Here is a 19,853-nt window from a genome sequence, read left to right as displayed (position 1 = left end):
ACTTATGCACAGCTGGTGATAGACACAAGCCTTTAGAGGACAGCATCCTAGAGCCACTGGAACATCCTACAGCTGCCTAAATTCACTGTTCTTGTGGGAGCCAGGCTTGCACAGGGAGCCCCTGGCTACCATTTGGCTCTCAGCCTGTTGGGCGAGGGGGGGGGGGGGGGGGGCGGGCACCGCAATTTTCCCTCTGAACTACAAATGTGGAAGCAAGCCAAAAAGTCATGCCTAGCTTTCAATTAAAGGTGAGTTCTTGTGGAGCAAGTTCTCATCTTTTTCTCAGGGTCAGGTCTGTGATTGTCTGCTTCAAAAAGCCACTGGATTTCTGGTAAGATGGGGGAGATCCAAGGAGATCCTCGGCTGATACAGGCCAGCTTCTTGACTGGTGAACTGCTACAAAGAGCTTTTGGTTTTCCTCCGTAAGATTCTTAATCAAAGGCAAGGAAAAGAACTTCAGAAAGATTTTAGTGATTACTTCTATAGTATTTTTCACAAAGTACTGAATTTTATTCACATTTGCCATTTCTGTCCATAGTGAGCATGTAGAAAGGACCAGCTCAAAATGGATATGTCACTTATATAGCCCCTGAACTATTCTGCATCAGTTACTTTTCAAGACATGAAATTAAGTGAAGTACTATTTAAACCTCATGCTTCTTAAAATACCTTTTAATATGCTGCCTAAGTTCTTTTTAAGCATGACATTTTTTCATCTTCTTTCTTTTTCTTTTTTAATTGCAAATAGAAGATTCTCAGTAATCTCTTTGCCTGACTTCTAGGGAAAGGCTGCATTTTGTGCAGCATCATGAGGCAAACTGAAACGATTGAATTGCTTAAAATATTACTCTCCTCAGCTTTTCTGGAGTTCTGATACTCCTGCAAGAATTTTTAGCGGAAAACTCCCCTACCCACCTCCCCCACCTCCAATCACCTGATTTATTAAATTACCATCCTCTTTGGAGACACTCTTTGTCCAAAAGGCAGTTTGACTGTACAGCAAAGTAAGGTCAGACCATTGATGCAAGTTATTCTATTGCTGTTTTCTGAATTTAATACTGCCTGGGTTTATGTATTATTAGTGTCCAGAATAATGACCACCAGCTGGTGTCTAAAACAGTGATCAGAAGAGCAGCAAACAGGGCAGCAGCCTTCAGGCTGTACAGCACCTGAAACACATGCTAGAGTTCACTGACTGAACTTTATGAACTTATCTACAAGGAATAGAATCTTTAAGTAACCTGTAAGTAACCCTATCTTGGCCTCATTCTCCGCACCCCCACCCCCACCCCCACCCCCCGCCCTCCCATGTGCTTCTGGTAATTCTTTAATTCTAAAGACTTCTAAAGACATTTATTAGAAATCAGGAGGGATTTCTGACAAAATGAAATTGGTTGCAAAGGTGCATACACCATTACACCAGTCTTCTTTATTTTCCCATGTGCATTCTGCATTCACTGGGTTGATTTTTACATTAGTTGCACCACACGTTGCTACATGCTTATATAGATATTAATGCCACAATTACATAGGACTCAGATCAATACCATCTGGACATTTAAGATACTTAACTGAAGCTCTAATTTGACCTCTGCTGCCTCCATAATCAGTAAAGAGAAAAAGCATCCCCTGAGAAATAGTTAGGTCACCTAAGATTGGAATTGCTGCTATTTTACTGCAGAATGTACCCCTAAGCAGGGTACTTGATTAAGTGACTTAAGTTAGAGAGAATCAGTTTATCACGTCTGCTGCCTGTCATCTGCTTCTCAAGGATACAGCCCTAGCTCGGGACCGGTGAGCAGAGGCTTTGTGCAGAGCTCTGTGTGGTCAGAGATCCTTGCCCAGAGAATATGGGTTTACAACCCAGCTATGGCACTATAATAGATGGAAGCAGCTGCTTAGAAAGGGCTTAGTTTTCAATTTACCAGTGAATTTTCCTTGTCATATTTTCCCTGAGAATATACTGGTGTTTATATAAATGCAGAGGATGTTTCTGTTACAATTAATGTGTCTGTATCAACTGCCAAGCTGCTGTCTCTGAAAGAAGTCAATGCAACACCTTTTATGAGTGTTTTTTGGTTTGCTGTCTCCTGGTAATCCAGTGCTCATCATTTCTAGTAGGTAGGTGACCTCAGCCACCTTCTGTCCCCAAATTCCCTGGAAATGGTGCCTCTGTGACATCACAATGCAGGAGATGAAGAGTTTTAATAACATTTCTTGAAATCCTATTACTCACACCAGCTTTATGATTTCTAAGAAAGAAAAATGAATACAACTTTCTGGTTTTTTGGTGAGACTGCTTGGAGTGGGACCTTAAAAAGAAATTCATTAATCACTCCACCATGGGTGCTGGGTAACAAAGTTTAAGCTTTTGGTAGCAAAGTGTCAGTGTTTCCAAAACAGAAGGATTATACTATTTATTTTTTGTTTATCTATTTATTTTGTTTTCTCCTAGTTTTGCATCTCAGAGGGAACTGTATTTGCTTACCACACTCATACTTGTTTTCTTTGTGAATTAGTGCTGAAGCTTAAATATCTCTGTTTGGACTTTTACGTGGGATCAGTAGTTCAGTTCCCTTATGTCCCTCAGGGGACCAGCTTCCCTAATGGACCACATGAATTTCATATCAGAGAGGAAATTGAGAGAGACAAGATATTCTATTGTGATGCCATGCAAAGCTGTAGTTCATTTTGTACGCATAGTTTTTTATTTACTTCATGGCTTCTCTCTGCTTTGAACTACATCTTCCACTCAATGCTGCCTTTTATCCAAAACAAAGCAAGCCATCTTCCCTCATTAAATATATGTTTCAATTAGAGTGTGTGACCTATAGAAAAGAGTATGAAGCAACAGAATTATCAGACGAGCAAAGAAATGTGTGTGGGACAGGGCTTCCAAACTGAAATACCTTATAATCAGTCTGAAATAATTTGCTTTAGGTTTGCCCACATACATACACAAATCAAGGTCATATATAAGAAATTTACTTTAATGTTGGTTTTCTTTTTCTTTAAATTTTAGAATTTCTTTCTAAAGCATAGTCTCCATTGTGTTGTTTCACTGATTATAGTGTTTTCCCAGTGCAGGAACCTGAATAAAAAAGAAAAGAATGGAAGAGTACTTTAATTTTTCTTACTGTTTAGGGAAGCCACTGAGAGCCTCATACAAAAATCAAAGTTTTTCCTATTTGTTTTGGCTTGGTTTTTTATCCTGAGGACAATTATCTTCTCATTCCTTTAGTGTATACCAGGATTGTGATTCTTTATTGTATTTGTAATTTGCAATTTTTAATATTTTTTTTTAATTTTATCTTTTTAACTTTCATAACAGCAACAGCTCTACATTGGCTCAGCCACTGGGGTTTCACAGCTTCCTTTACACCGCTGTGATGTGTATGGAAAAGCATGTGCTGAGTGTTGCCTTGCGAGAGACCCTTACTGTGCCTGGGATGGTTCATCTTGCTCACGTTACTTCCCCACTGCTAAGAGGTAGGGACAGTTTCAGATGTCTGCATGGTTTGCTATTTGTTTTAACTGATGGTCTCAATATGACCAGAGGGCTTTGGAAATTTTTCATGGGATGGTAAACTGGAGCCCTTCCTCTTCCAAAGAAAACATAATTCTGGGAGTTACAAGCAATATGAAGTCCTGATTGATTTAAAGGGAACACTCTGCTTCTGGGATTGGTTTAAAAAGCTGTTGTAAGAAAACATTCAGAAAGGAGTTGCCTCTGAAATTGATTCATAACTTTATACTCGGTAATAAACAGCAAAAAGAAAATAAAATTCCTCTTCTCTAACATGAGGAGGGGGCTTGATATTAAAATAAAATAATTACTTGCCCAAGTAAATTATCCTGCATTTTTATGAATTCTAAGTCAAAGGAAATATTTATGTTATAAAGTGTTTGGACATAAATGGAAATATATTTTTTAGTGATATATAGCATTATTGTTATTATTCAAAAGTATAACTTGTATGTGCTGATATGCGTCTAAGTGTACCAGATCGAAAAAACCAATCTTTTCCAAGCACTCTGCACTGATGCTAAAGGCTTTGCAATGCAAAGGTTAAGGGAAAACAGGCTTGGCAAGTTAAAAAAAATATTTTTATAAAAAATGTACATTATTTTAATAAAAAATTTACAAGTCCTCATTGCCTGAAGACTTAAAATAATATTTTATTTGCCTGCCTTTATCTCTGAAAGTATTTCTCCTAAAGTATGTAAGCTAGTTACTGAACAGCTCTTAGATACTGAGGTAGAAATTAGGAATAACTGAATAGTCACCTGCAAATAAGAACAGACATGTTCTCAATATGTAATGTTGAGATTCCCATGATAATTTGAATGAAATGATAAAAAAGTGCTCACATTAAATCAAATATGCCAAACATCTTGCACTTAGGAAGAAACAAGGAATCCAAGGGTTTATATACCTAAAGGGTTATATACATAAAATTGCTGGTAGCAAAAACTCAGTTGAGAATGTCTGGACTCCAAATTCCAGATCTGGATGGGTTGTTGCAGGAGATGAAATGTGGTTAATGGTGGGTGGCAGTTGTGTCACAGACTTTTTGGATGGAGGGGATTAAAATTTCAAGGTTTGCATTACTATTGTATTACTATGTATCCTAAACAAATACAAAAACAAAAAACAAAGACAAAAGAAAAAGCTGCTTATGGAACATAAGGTTCTATTTCTGTACTGGAAACAGTGTTAATCTGAGGCAAGCTTTTTGTGATATTCTTCAAAAAAAGTTTTTTTAAAAAAGAGAAACTGAACCCATCCCAAAAGAAGAGCAGGTTAAATTTTCTCAGCTGCATGGGCCAAATTCAAATTTGTGCTGGGAGTGTGGCAGTTTCTGTGTAGGAGGAGGAGGAAAGAGAGGAAACTGAGGTTTTCAAGGACAGTCCAAGAGATTGATTTATCTAAAAGTTTTAAGGGTTAGAAGTCAGTGTGGGTGAGTACTGCCTCTGAGTCGCAGGAGGAATTGCTCAGGAATTGCTGAATCACTCTTCTCTGCTACCTCCCCACTAATCTTTGCCCCTGAACGTCACCCTTTCTCAGCATTCCCTAGCACCCATTCCTACCCCCAGCCCATCTCCAGACCCACAGAGCATATCATCCTGTCACTCATTTGCTTACACTGATAGAAGAAATAGGGCCTTTTGTCTCTTCCTTATCTGTCTCTCTAATTTATTAAGCAGCAGACCAAGCTCACTGCTGCCATCAGGGGTAAAAGGACTGAGACCTCTCCAGGGATTAAGGGGCAGGGTTACTGGGGCTAAACTAGGTTGCATAGGTATGGAAAAGCCTTGGGATGTAGAATTTACTCTTCTTGAGGCCACTATGAAAGAAGAAGTCGGTCCTGGGAGGTTGGGATCCTGACAAGGCATTTGGAAACAGCCAGTGCCCCCCACCCCCTCCTTCCCCACATTTTCCCCTTAGCAGCAGCAGCAGCAAAACAAAGGTCTGTGTTACTGGGGGAGAGCATCCTCTGCTCACCTGGTACCTGCTGTACCCACTGTCTCAAGCCAGCTTTGAATGCATCTATGGCAAAATCAACGTTGCTGGAAACAGCTTAAATGTCAACATTTAGGCTCCAGAAATATTGGGAAAGTTGAGTCCTGAGGCAATTGCACAGATGCTTTGCTAATTGCTGGTTTTGGGCGTTGTTTTTTTTATTTTGGTTTAGGGGTTTTTTTCTTCTTTTTTTTTAAAAAAAAGCTTTTATGAGCCATGAATTTAATTTACTTTTCTTTGTGTATTTTACAAGTCTAAATGACAGTTCAGAGCTCCCGTAGTGTGACCACTTAACTTTACCCCATGCAGATGTGTTCTGGTTCATATTTCATAAATCATCATGTTGATACAATGGTGATATGTGCGACATTTTCCTGAGATTCTAACTAAACATTATATCCAAACTCCATTGACAGTAATATGAGTCTTACCACAGACTTCTTTTCTACAAATAGTATCATATAAATATGCTGCATTTCAAAACTTAGGAAGGAGTAACAAAATTTTATGGTTCTTTATGTCTTGGGTGTATTTTTTTATTCATTGGCAATGAGTACTATGAAGATGATATCTGAAATCAGGATTAATACTTTTTTTTGGATCATATATCAATCAACAGAAGATTCCTTCTTACTAAGACACGCTAAGATGTTCTAATTCATTAATTTAAAGAAAAATTTATTCAGAAAAATATAAAGAAATGCACATAATGAGGTTTTGGGGTTTTCCTAAAGGAAAAAGACCTGTTGCCATATTTCACATAACTAATTTCAGGTATAATATTTCAGCAGCTTTCAATGGAAAAAAATATGGTTAAAATATTTCAGGCACAAGGAGTCAGCTGTGCAGCTGATGGTGCCTCTGTGAGAACTCTGAGTGTGTGCTGATGCTGGGCTGTTAGCGAGAGCCTGCTAATAAGGCTAGTGAACAGAAGAGAGATGGGCTCTGTGCTGCAGAACAATGGCTTTTAAAAAATGTGGGCTGTTGTCACAAGGGAGTGACCAACAGTGCTTTTTACAAGGCTACTTGACTTTTGCATATCCGTTGCTGGATGCCATAATCTGAAATCACAGCATTGTTCAGCAGCCTAATCCTCTTTGTTCTCCTCTAATTTTGCAAGCCCTCAGGCTTTCTCCAATTCCTAAAGTAAAGTGCTCACACTTGAAACACATCTTTGTTTGCCTTCTTCTTTTTTTCTTTTTTTCTTTTTTCTTTTTTTTTTTTTTTTTTTACATGAAAGACTTTTCTCTGGCTCAGTTGAATTTTGTGTCACAGCCATTTGAATAAAAATAGGAGCAGACAAAGAGAGAACAACAAATGCAAAATAAAACTGTATTAAAAAGCTTTCTTCTGTAAAATACAACATTTTTTTTTGCATAGATCAATATCTTTTCCAAAAGAGCCAGTGGAAATAAAACTGGGGAAAGAATATGCTATGTTAAATGGACATGCAATAAAAGCTAGAACCCAGGCTCAAGCTTCAAAGGATGGAGTAAATGATATTTCAAAATGTTTATTCTAAAGACAAAGACACTTACAACAGGTTTGGAAAATGTTTTATAAGAAACATATTGATGATATCTGTAGCAGCTGAAATCATTATGTATTTTAATTTTGATTTTGTAGAAAATACAGCTTTTTTACATTCTTTCAAAACCAGCCAGCCATCCTAACATTTCATTTATCTAAAAGATGCCATGATACTTAAAGTATTCTGTACTTGCAAAAAAGCTGTTGCTTTTTCATGTTTTTGATGCATGTTAAACTCTACTGTGTATACTTTGATCCCTTCGCAGTCCCTGTATCTACGAGTCAAGTAATGAATTTGTCTGTGATCAATATGGCCAGCACAGTTAAAATAAACTTCAAAGGTTCAGTGCAAGACATATGTATTTACGAGTTTCTGAAGGCTTTACCTGTAAGAGTAAAGGCTGATTCTACAAACTGTGATAATGCATAGAATATAGCGGCAGCAATATGATTTCCTTCCAAGTGTTGTTTAGGGGCACTTGTGACTTATGGAGTTCTGTATATGTTCCATTTATTGCTCTTCTGTCATGGCAAATGTAAGTGCTGACCACTGAGAAGGTCACTGATGGTTTTCCAATGTATTTGCAGACGTACTAGACGACAAGACATACGAAATGGAGACCCGCTTACCCACTGCTCAGACCTGCAGCATCATGGTGAGTTATGGGTATGACTCAAGTACAACTAATTTGTATGTAATTTACAGAGTGTGCATGAGTAAAGTAGGAAGCACGTGAATGATTTGTTGGTGAAATTGTCTTGAACATCTGTGAAAGATGAATATAATATATCATTATCCCAATTTAGATTGCTTACAATGGCCTGGATCAGACACTAAAGACTAGGGGTTTTTTGTTGTTTTCTTTTTCCTCAAGTTACCAGTTTTAAGCATTTTAATTCTTCTGCTTCACTTACCTGATAATACCATCAGGCTAGGCATATTATGTCAGAAAAGAGTCATATCTCCTTTAGAACAGGAAGAAGTATGTACCTATTGCTTCATATAGTCTGCATAGGATGATAATCAAACACATAACCTCCTTGGCTAATGGGATGGTCTTTGTTGTAGGAGCCACACTAGCAGCCCTTAAGATCAGAATGATCCTTGCAGTAGGCCTGTCCCGTGTGCTTTCAGCACCAGTTTCCTTTGACATCTTTGGTTTTGGTTTTGTTGGTTGTTTCGTTTTTACAGTGTATTGATCAGATCTCCCTTTCTCGAATTGTTTGGCTGATAAACTTCTCACAATTACTATTTTGTTGCCAAGCTATACTGAACATCTTCACTCAGAAAATGAAAAATGTCCGTTTTGCTGTAAGTTAAGTGAACACTTAGGCAATACTTCCCTCTGCTGGAAAAAAATGATTACTCATGTTTATGGTACACCTATAGTAACAGTTAAACCACTGGACAGATTTCTGAGCAAAATAAAGAAAAGGTGGCTGAAAACAGAGATACCTCACAACCCTCATGTCTTTCCAGTCCCTGAAATAGCAAGAATGATAAATAGTTCAAACTTGTACTTGTCAGCTATAATTCACCACTACTGCATTTCAGTAATAGTTTTCTCTATCTTCCTTCTAATCATTTAGAACACATAGCTAACATTACTGTAGCTTTTTCTTTTTATTTCTTGGTTGTCAGACTCAGGCCAAGTTACTCAGAGGGGAAAAGGGTTTGGAAAAGTGTATGAACAGAGTGATTAATATGTAGTTGTCACATTTTGAGAATTCACAAATGTACAACTCATTTAGATTTCAGCTATGGACTTGCAGAAAGTTCACAAATCTCCAGTTGCATGATAACTAGTAACACGTATACAGTGCAGATGAGACAATGTGTATATTGGGGCTGATATGACTTTTTCAGTTCCCCAATAGGAAAATTTCACCAGGCACTAAACGTGAATTATTTTTAACAGCAGAAGAATGTCTTACCTTTACATTTTTACTGTCTGGAGTTTTCCTCATGAGTAAAATGATGATCTGGGCTACCACATGTCCACTATTTTTAACATTCTCTTGCCTTCCCTCACTGTGCCTTATACTACTGTAGGTATGTTCTATATCTTCATAGACAAGAAAAGTATTTCAAAATTTCCCCCTGTGCTTAGCACTGATAAGGTCACACCTCTAATACTGTGTTTGGTTTTGGGCCCCTGACTACAAGAGGGACACTGAGGTGCTGGAGCATGTCCAGAGCCGGGCAGGGGGCTGGGGAGGAGGCCAGCCTGGAGAAGCGAGGGCTCAGGGGCACCTGGTGGCTCCCTACAGCTGCCTGGAAGGGGCTGTAGGCAGGGGGGTCAGTCTCTGCTCCCAGGGAACAAGTGACAACACATGGGGAACCGGCCTCATATCGCACCAGGGGAGGTTCAGATGGGACATTAAGAAAAATTTCTTTATCGAAAGGGTGGTCAAGCATTTGACCAGGCTGCCTGGGAAGGTGGTGGAGTCACCATCCCTGGAGGTGTTTAAAGAACATGTAGATGCGGCGTTTAGGGACATGGTTTAGTGATGGACTTAGCAGTGCTGTGTTAAGGGTTGGGCTTAGTGATCTCAAAGATCTTTTCCAATCTAAATGATTCTATGAAAACACTTTGGGTTTTATATCTTCCATATTTGGTCAACATGTTTGTCTGAAAAAATAACTTATGTTCAAAAGAAAGAGAGCAATCCCACACAGTTTTTTCATGACAACAGTCATGAGAACTCAAGGTCAGGAAAAAGCTGTTATATGGTACACCTGATCATAAGGAGCTTTGATACAGCTTTGTCAAAATGAGCAGAACAAGTATGAAATAAGATACCAGTGATAATTTTACGTAACAGTGAAATGAAGGCAATGTGATTAGAAGAATCAGTAACTTACAAATAATACTGAGGGAATGCAGTTCTACGTCCTAGACATGAAGGATCCACTGTCAAAATACTTAATGAATGTCTTAGATTGTTCTTGAGTGAAATTTTCTCTCATTAATTCTGAGTTGTAAATCTATAAAATTTTCCTATATTTACTTGTCATTTGTGCATGATCGTTCATTGTAATGGCCCGTAAACTTCCTATGACAACTTATGCTGAATTTTTTCCTTCGTTATGACTAGCAGTTTCCTGGACAACAGATGAAGAATTGGGTTTGCCCGTAGCCAGAAATAAGCAATCATTTACTACTTGTCTACACATTCCTTTGCAGTAACTGTTAGTTGATTCTTTACGTTAACCAACAGAAAGAAGAAAAAAGAACGAGCTCTTAACATATATCTCACGTTTAAAGACATTACAGAAACCTACTTTGATATCAGTCTGAAGCAATAATGCTTTTAGTAAGGTTTAGGTAGCTCTTTCAGTTGCCCTTTTGTGCAAAAGTCTAAGGAAGTAGTATAAAATGACTACACAACAACATTAGAGGGAGCTGAGTATCCTTAGTTGGTCAGGTGTGTGGACAGACATTAACAGTTAAATCTAAAAGCATGGCCACCTTTGTGTCAGCTAAAGAACAAGTTGTTGTTTGGGTTTTTTTAAGGTTAAGGTACTAGCGCTACCAAGAAATTAAGAGTTCTTTTTTTTGAAGAATTTGTCAAAGAAGAGGCGTCTTTTTTTTAGGTGATTTATCCCAGGGAAAGCTCAAGGAATTACTCTGAATTTAACTGTGTAGTGAGATTCTTTCATCTGCAAAGCAATCTTGGTATAAGTACTTAGCCTTTCATACTTTTTCAGTTATGTCAGAAATGATGTATTTAAAGGATATTTATCAGTGCAGTAAACTGATACTGCTGTTGGATTCATTTTGGGAATTACAGCTCTCAGACAGGATTTTGGGTTGAATTTCATAACCAGCTTCATGACTTCTATAGTTTTCTAATTCCTCCAGCTGCTTTTCTGAACTTCCCAGACTTTCATTCTTCCTTCTGGTCTCTTCAGCTTCTCCCTCAGTCCCAGAGCTGCTCTCTGATCCTGTGATTATTCTATCACTCTGCTTACTTTCTTGCACTCCATGTGCTCAATATTACATGAACTTTATAGACATGTCTGGACCTGCCTTCTGCTCCCTTAAATTGTGAAAATTGAATTTTAAGGATCTCTTAAATCCTTCCTCTCTCATTGCATGACTGTCACCCATACTATATTTTCTGGAGTTGTGAGGAAATTTAAAGGGGACTTCTGCCATCTAAGGTGCATGGTGGTCTCTAACATGCTAGAATGCTGTGGACCAGATCTGAGAAAACACTCATAAATTTGAAATGGCATCAGAGCACTTGCCTTCAAGGTAACTTCCATGAGAACTTGTAACTAGCTTATTAAGATACTAAGGTTATCCTAGGTACCAAAGTTTTCCAGTGGAAACTTCTCTGTGTACTCTGCTACTGCTCATGGGTGGTAGGACCTTTGTCAAAGAAATATACCCATTTCTGTCTTTTGTACTGATATTTAGGATCTAGAAGACTGTCTTCTTGGGTCTAATAAGACCAGTGTTACATGTGTTCTGCTCCTGGATAATTCACTTGGACTATGCTGTATTCAGGAAACTATAGTCAAGTGGTGCTGCAAGCCACCTAGTGTGTAACCTCCTGGTTAAATCAGCTATTTAGGATGTGAGAGAAGAGGACTTAAAGTCCACTTAGGCTTAGGAGATTGACTTGGTAACTCTATTTCCAATACAAACACCCAAACTATCAGATTGTTTTTCTTGAAGTTGGGCCATTCTGCAACCATAAAACATGGAGCCCAGGAGAGAGGAATTGAAACAGAGCATGCATCCTAAGGTGAAATCTCTTGTGTTTCCATCCTTTATTATGGAAGCTTGTAAATCTCTGTTTCACAGAAACACATTGCTGGAGCAGTAATGTATATGTCCCAGGCTATAAAAGGGGACATTTCCTACTGACTGTCTTATGCTGCAGCCCTAGATGCGCTGTGTGTTGTGGGTCCCAGTTTAAATATCAAACTGCCTCTCATGGACTGTGAAGATCTTTGGCTGACCACTCAGTCATGTGAATTCTGGTCTTAAATTAGGGTACCTAACTTGAAGCAGAAAAGTCAGGACATCAGTCAGCCATTCACAACATTGAATCTGGACCCACGAGTTATGAGCCATGCATTTCCATTTCCAGTCTTTATTGTACCACTTTTAGTTTTATTCAGTTAATCTCCTCACATACTTCCAGTTCCTTTGTTTCACTGACACAAATTCACCCATGCTCCATCTCAGACCTTACCATTGGTACCCTTGGCTACATTCTCCTCCAGCTGCCTTACCCTTCTCCTGCTGCTTTGCTCTCTAATTTGGTCCTCCATCGCTCTCCATCTTCCTGGCCCAAAGGTGCACTGACATTCTTCATAGGGATGTGGTTTGTGAGAGATGTCATAAAAGTTGTTTCACTTAGTTGTTTATATCGCACCCCACATACTTGCTCGAAAGGTTTGCAATCCAGCAGAGGACAGCTGTTTGTTCAGTGTGAATAGGCCACTTGATGTTTCCTTACTGAGAACTGGGCAAGCACCAGTTCCTGTTCTGTCCCCCATCCCATCTCTCATCCTCTCTCAGGGCTGCAAGTCGTTATGGAAAGGCATATGATTGTTGTATCAACACAAACCAGGAGCTAGATTTTGTTTTTACCTTTGGCTCAGTTGTCTAGCAAATAGCCTGCGTTTGCTAAACAACATGGCCAACGTGGGAAAGGCACAGTGAAAGCAAACAAAACTTGACAAAGGATTTCTCCGAGAGGACTTGGTTAGACACCATTTTTATATTAAAACATACCCAGAGAAGTTCCTTAAAGATTTCCAATGCTAATGATCAAAAGTGGAAAATGAAAAGAATGACAAATAACGGCAAAGAGGCAGGAACCCCCATGAGATCAGCACAGTGTTAAATAGCTTACCAACCCCTTCCTTCCCATCTGCTCTCCAGGATTATTGTACTGTTGCCACTTAAGTCCATAACAGCATTTTAAAGAGCTAAGGTGGAGAGTTGACATACGATGCCTTACAGCCTCTGTGGTATTGGGGAAGAATCAAATGCCACATAAGTCCTATAGCTGTGTGATATTTCCAGCAGGTTGATGAATAACTTGAAACGTTGTTGTTACAAAAGGAAGTAATTTATTTAACTTTCTTTTTCCCCTCCCATAATGTCTGCTTTATTAACCTCATTACATTTCCATAAATTATGCCAGTATAAGAGGAAATGATTAATTGAAGATCGTTTCCTCAAAAACATTATTCCTGGTCATTAACAGCTTCAGCAAACTGCAGTGCCATATAATCTAAACACATTATACTACTGTTAAATAGCCTCATGTTTTATTACTTTGCTGTAAGTGTTATGATCATAGAGCCCAGGAGGCATCATTACAAACATTCTGCAAGCACACCATGAGTTTTCTCACTACATACAGTTTGCTGTTAAAAATTCTTGTCATGTCCTAGATGTTTTCCTTGACGAATAATAATGAGGTTTGCACAAAATTTCAAAAGGAAATTCATTAACTTCACATATTGAGATGTTAACAGCTGTTAAGATTGAAAATACAAAAGTAATAAAAATTAAAAATAAACCAATAACATACCAGGGATCCTTGCAAAGATAGAGATGTTGATGGAGATTTTCCAAATGACATACTGATATGTGGAAAAATTTTTAAAAGGTTTTTTTCTTTTAACACCTTAAGGGAGCCTGATTTCTAAACAAACAAATTCACTTATCAATTAAATTTTTTCTTTCCAGGTAAATTTATTTCTTTTTTTCTTTTTCTTTTTTTTTTTCCCCCTTGCTTTACAGAGAACCTAAGTGGTCAGACCCTGGAGGAAAAGATTATCTATGGAGTAGAGAATAGCAGCACCTTTCTTGAGTGCAGTCCAAAATCTCAGCGTGCTGTAGTCTACTGGCAGTTCCAGAAGCAAAATGATGACCGCAAAGAAGAGGTACACTAGAAAAGATAGAGCTGCAACTAGTCATCTCTATGAGGATACACTTCCCAAAATAATGTTCAGCTGTATTTTAGTTTAGCAGAATTTCTCTGGAATCTTTTGATTTCTATTGTTCTTCACCATATTCTTTACTTTTATCACCGTAAAATCCCGTAAGGTCTCTAATACATTTTACAGACTGTTACATCAGAAAACCTTCATATCCTCTCCTTGGTTAGACACCCTGCAAAACACACTGGTATTCCATTAGATATCTCAGAAATACAAAAAGTTAGCACGCTATCTAAGTGCCACCTAAAGAATCGTGCAAGGATTATATGAACTTAAATATTATAAAGACCTTAAAACTGCCTGTGAGAAAAGGTCAAACTGCATTAATTTAATTATTCTGTTTGACTGAAACAGCCTAACAGGAGCACTCCTTAGGTACTGCATGCTCTAAGGCTTTACTGCAGCCAAGGCAGAGACAGAATGAAGAACTGGGGACTGTAGCAGACACAAGGGTATGAAAACTTGTACATTGTTTTCGGCAGAAGCAATATTCATAGAGGCAAAAACGCTGACTTCCCCCCCTCCCCCCGGCCTTGCGTTACACTAAGCTAATACTTTATTTTTCTCCTTCTCTTGTCACCAACATTCTCATGTTATTACTCACCCAGGTTCTCAAGTTGTGTTACTGTCAAGCTTGGTCACATGTATCTTAAGAGAATAATCTACTCTGCTAGCTAGGGAGATCAAGCTAGGAAACAAAAACCTGCTTGTTGCATTGAAGCATTTGTAAATATACCCAAACTATTCTGAAGGTTTGGGCTTTTTTAAAGACATGTAGTAAATACTTAGTTTCATTAGCAGCTTTAGATATTTTTGCTGTTTGCTTTATTTGCAAAAGTAGCACTTTATTTAGCCTTTATTTTAGGTGGAGAGAGCAGTATACAGGTTTGTGCCCTTTTCTGTCGGCAGTGACGTGCATTCAGAGAATTAAATCCTATTCTAGATATTAATTAATTAAGAAAAATACAGTATTTTGGACATCTGCTTTTGAATATTAAAATTCTGGGATTTAATCCTTTTTGTTTCTTGGTAAATTCTCCGCTTATGCAGAACCCACTTCTATACGTAAGGGCTTCTGTAGTAAGGAACAATAGGAAGACAGAGAACCTTTCCCACAAATATATCTGTGTTTGACTAAAAGATAATGGTAAATGTAACCTCAGTAATATAGCTGAATGCACCCACATTGACTCTGCTGATTATATGCTTGCATTTTCTGTCATCCTACCAGCAAGTCCATCTGACAGAGGTGATGCAGATCTTTGTTCAGCAGTAGTAGGGACTAAGGAGTGAATTCTTAATTCCCCCAAACTCTTTGCAGTACATCATTAGTTTTTCCAGAGTATTTGAGCCTTTCATAACTACAGATGACTGTCAAAGCGTTTTCCGTTCACATGGTTTTGGGGATTTTTGGACAAGTTTTACCAGCTGAAAGGACTTCTACTAAGGAACTGGTATGGCTAGAGGATAATGTTGCATATATATGAAAGATAACTATTGAAATTACCGCTTTTTTCCAATACAGATAAAAGTGGATGATCGCATGATCCGGACAGAACAGGGCCTATTGCTACGAAGTCTTCAACGGAGAGACTCTGGTATTTATTTTTGTCATGCTGTGGAGCATGGCTTCATGCAAACTTTGCTTAAAGTGACCCTGGAAGTAATTGATACTGATCACCTGGAAGAGCTGCTCCATAAAGAAGAAGATGGTGATGCCTCCAAGACCAAGGATGCTACTAACAGCATGACCCCCAGTCAAAAGATCTGGTATAGAGACTTCATGCAGTTAATCAATCACCCCAATCTCAACACAATGGATGAGTTCTGTGAGCAGGTTTGGAAAAGAGACCGCAAACAACGCCGGCAAAGGCCTGCCAATGCGCAGGTGAATACAAATAAGTGGAAGCACCTACAAGAGAATAAAAAAGGTAGGAACAGGAGGACCCATGAATTTGAGAGGGCACCACGGAGTGTCTGAGCTACATTACCTCTAGGAACCTCATCCAAGTAGAAACTTGTATAGACAGATAACTGGAAAAAAATGCAATATTCATGAACCTTTTCATGGCATTATGTGGATGTTTACAAGAGTGGAAAGTTCAAGAAATTTCCACCAGGTTTAAATAAAATCCATTTCTAACTTTCCTAGTAAGTCCTTCCTCTCTGCTCTGATTCTAAGACCAGAAAGACCAGAGTTTCAAGGATGATAACTCGTCCGGATGTAGCTTACTGCTCAGAAAGTTCTGCAAGTGTTCAGCAGGCAAGTTTTCCTTTCTTCTTTGCCTGAGATATAGATGAAATGCTGTATTTCATGCTGTCATCTTAAAGAAAAGAAAAACAAATCCCACCTTTCATCAGCAGCACTACCATTTTTAGACTTATATATAAAACTGCATGAACTCATTAAGCTGATGAAAGTTAAAACACGTGATTGGACACAAGGATTTTGTTCTTGTTTTGTCTACCAGTTCTCCTGTTTATATGTACTAGAAGAGGAAAAACAATATGGAATGAGATTTTTTTGTGGAAATCTGAACAACATAAGCCATCCATCATTTGGAAGAATGAAAAATGTGGAGTACACTGGCCTACTACTGATGACTTCTTTCAGCTTTGATCTAAAGATGTATTTTATTAAAACTATAATTTAAATGTACCATGAAAAATATGCAGCAAACATTAGCTCTTTTCTAAAATAGATTAGACTTTTTGTCTTAGAAATATTGTACTTTCTAATTATTGGTTTAGAGGAAAAGAAGACAACTTCCAATTATGAGCTGCTTTACTCTTTTGTTTGGAAAATCTTCCAGGGGAGTTAGTCACACTGCAGTTACCCTCCTCCCCTCTCAGTAATCTATATGACATGTAACTTCAAAATAATTTTAAAACTAAGCTATTTTAACATGAAAGTCACTGTACAGCGTGGAAGTCTTCTGCATTCTTTTTTTCTAAGTATGGTATTTGAAATGATTCAACTTGTATAATACCTTGCTATAGATTGAACCAATGAAGAGGAGAGCATTGATTTTCAGTTGTATATTTTCTTTTTTAATTAAAAAAAACCCAACAAATAGCATTAAAATACCCTCTACTAATTACACTCTTGCTTTCTTGGTTCGTAAATATCGTGAATGCTAATATTTAAATACTGTGGCTCATAGACTGTCATATATCCATGAGCAAAGCTCACATTCAGTTTAAGGAGTTTTGTTCCTAGCTCAGCAGTAGAAATGTGTCCACAATGCTGATTCTCAGTGCTCCATTCTTTCTGTGGGCCAGATCACCCAAATGCAAAGAACCAACACTAGGCCACGTAAATAGTAACCTCAAAGCCAGCTCTCTGTTTAAAGATCTAAGGGACAGTTTTATCTGTGGGCAAGGTCTGCTGCAGCAGTAAATAGGTGAAGTTCAGCTTAAGACTAGTTTATATTAACAGATAATTTGGTCCTGCACTTCTGTCTTACTCTATATACAGGAGAGCAACAGGGTAAAACAGACAATGTACTTGCACCGTAAGTGTCAGTTTAGGGTTATAAGTAGTGGATTTATTCACCTCAGCACAGATGTGCCTTTGGTCCCCAGTTCTATGGTGTCCAGTTCTTTTGAGACCATCTTCCTCCAGCTTCCTATATTTTATCTTGGTAGAGTCTGTAAATGACATAGTTTCAAGTAATGTCATTGTGGGGAAAATTACTAGAACAAAGTCCTTAGTTTGCTAAAGGAGCTTTTATATAAATGTGTGTCTGTATTGATGACTGATCTGTTTCATTGTTATTCATTCCAGATTATTTAATTTATCAGTCGCCACACTATCAGCTTATCAGATACGGTAAACACAACTGCTGTGACAGCTTCTCTCACAATACGTCCCAGTCTCCTTGCCACTCACTAATTCAAGTATTCTCCTGATTGGTGAAGCCTTGGTTTCTTGCTTCTGTAGCAATTGGATTTTCACTAACAGCCTAGTCACTTCAGTCCCCCTTGTATCTTTTGCAGGGGATGAACTTGCAAGATTTTTTGTCATTTAATTCTTTAGCAAAATTTTCTTTGAACAGACCAGGCAAGCTGTAAAGGCCATGATTTAGGAAAGCACTGGGGAATTCAGTTTTAAAGCAACCTTAAGTCTCTCTTACATTTAATTTGGTTCCTGTGAACTTTAATATGTCATTAAATTCCCTTGTTTTCAAGATGTGCCGAATGGGGGTGAATTAAAACATAGGTTCAAGCTATGTGCTTTCCTGCACAGAAGTATTAATTTTTTTAGCTCAGCTTATGATTAACTTCTGAGCATTGTTGTCAGCTGAATTATTTAATTGTAATCACAGAACACTTTTTAGCCTTTTGTGTAGGGCTATTGTGTACCACCAAGTCATTAGAATCCTCTTTGTTACAAAAGGAGACAGTTTTAAAATGAACCTCAGACAAATCAGTGGGAAAAATACAGGTTGATTTCAACAAACCCTAAATGACTTTGTTTCCTTTTTCACATATTAATGCAATTGCTGTCTAACTTTTTTTTTCTCTACCACGCTCACAGCAACTGGTTCTATAGCAACTTGCTGCAAAAAATCCAATCAGAACCAATGTCTCAACACCCCTGAAGAAGAAAAAAATTGTCAGGAGATGAGATATGTTTTTCTATACAGGGAAAGATAATCTGTGGGAACAAAATTCTAGAAGTTGCAATGTTTTCACAATGACCTGGCAGTCTAATTGGATGATTGATATGATCAGATCTTACAAACATCAATCTAATCCTCACTGATATGAGTAGTCTTGTTTATGTCTTTGTATGTGCTTATATAAATAAGAGGGCAGAAGATCAAGCCAGCAGTGGAAATTTTTGATTTTCAGGTTCTTATTATGGTCAAGTTAAACCACCATTTAATCCTGACGTGAAATGAACTTTTTCTGAAGATCATAGTCCTTAATGAATTCATGTGTAGCAAGATGCCCTACAGCTTCAGTAAAATTCATACCCCTATTTGTGTCATTATTGTTTAAAACAACATAAGGTTTGAAGATAAAGGTAAAAAAGGTATTTCTGCAAATCACCAAAACCCTCTAAACCTCTAGTTACAGACTTTAAAAAAAGTAAGCAAAAACCTGTGTTTAAGCTGGAGAGAAATAAAGGTTTTGATTTATAACTAGAAAGATCTATTTTGATTTGGTTTAAGATATCCATTTGCAGGAAACAAAAATGCATTGAATCTTATTCTTAGTCATCTACACTTTGCACTTGCATGGATCACTGAAGATGGGAATTTGTTCAATGGCTCCTAAAAACTGTATGGTTATGTTAAACTACAACATCAAAGTGAGAAAATGTTCATCTTTGTAGAACAGAGTTAAATCTTCATGACCCAATAAAGTCACTATGTAAAAAAAAATAATAAAATATTAAATTAAATGCATGTGAATGCGCATTTACTGATCCTTTTTATGTATTATTTAGTGAATATCAATGGTATGTGTTTAATAGTTCAGTTTTTGCTACCTACGCATTAGCCAAAAGAGATGTAAATATTTTTGACTAGATAAGGAGGTACAATGTAAAGTACTGTTATCTAGAGGTACTCCATTTCGGTGTGTTCAACATAATACTAAAATGCAAGATTTTGCCACACAGCTGATAAGGTGGTTTATTTGCTATACCAGTGCCAAGGTTATGTGCTTATTCTTTAAGCTCATTCCTCACTGGATAGTACATAATTCTACTTCTGTATTTATCACTTCAATTCAGATGGGAACTAGAAAACTGGAGAGAAAAAATGTAATGAAACTGCTGCTGTAAATTATTTCTTTTAGCATGTATTCAGT

At 37.8% G+C, this 19,853-nt stretch overlaps 1 protein-coding gene across 1 annotated transcript in view; it reads left to right on the top strand.

The window, feature by feature from the left end:
- SEMA3A (semaphorin 3A) overlaps window positions 1-17,097 on the top strand; it is a 177,644-nt gene extending 160,547 nt beyond the window's left edge. Inside the window, exons 14-17 of the mRNA XM_080392039.1 lie at window positions 3,332-3,489; window positions 7,643-7,710; window positions 13,831-13,973; window positions 15,556-17,097. Coding sequence (XP_080248165.1) covers window positions 3,332-3,489; window positions 7,643-7,710; window positions 13,831-13,973; window positions 15,556-16,011 — 825 coding nt within the window. The 3' untranslated portion in view covers window positions 16,012-17,097. The remainder of the gene's footprint in view (window positions 1-3,331; window positions 3,490-7,642; window positions 7,711-13,830; window positions 13,974-15,555) is intronic.
- The last annotated feature ends 2,756 nt before the right edge of the window (window positions 17,098-19,853 follow it).

This window comes from Falco punctatus (genome assembly GCF_963210335.1).
Source record: "Falco punctatus genome assembly, chromosome: 6".
Taxonomy (NCBI): domain Eukaryota; kingdom Metazoa; phylum Chordata; class Aves; order Falconiformes; family Falconidae; genus Falco; species Falco punctatus.
The sequence above is the reverse complement of the archived record's forward strand: the minus strand, read 5'-3'. Positions and strand labels throughout refer to the sequence as shown.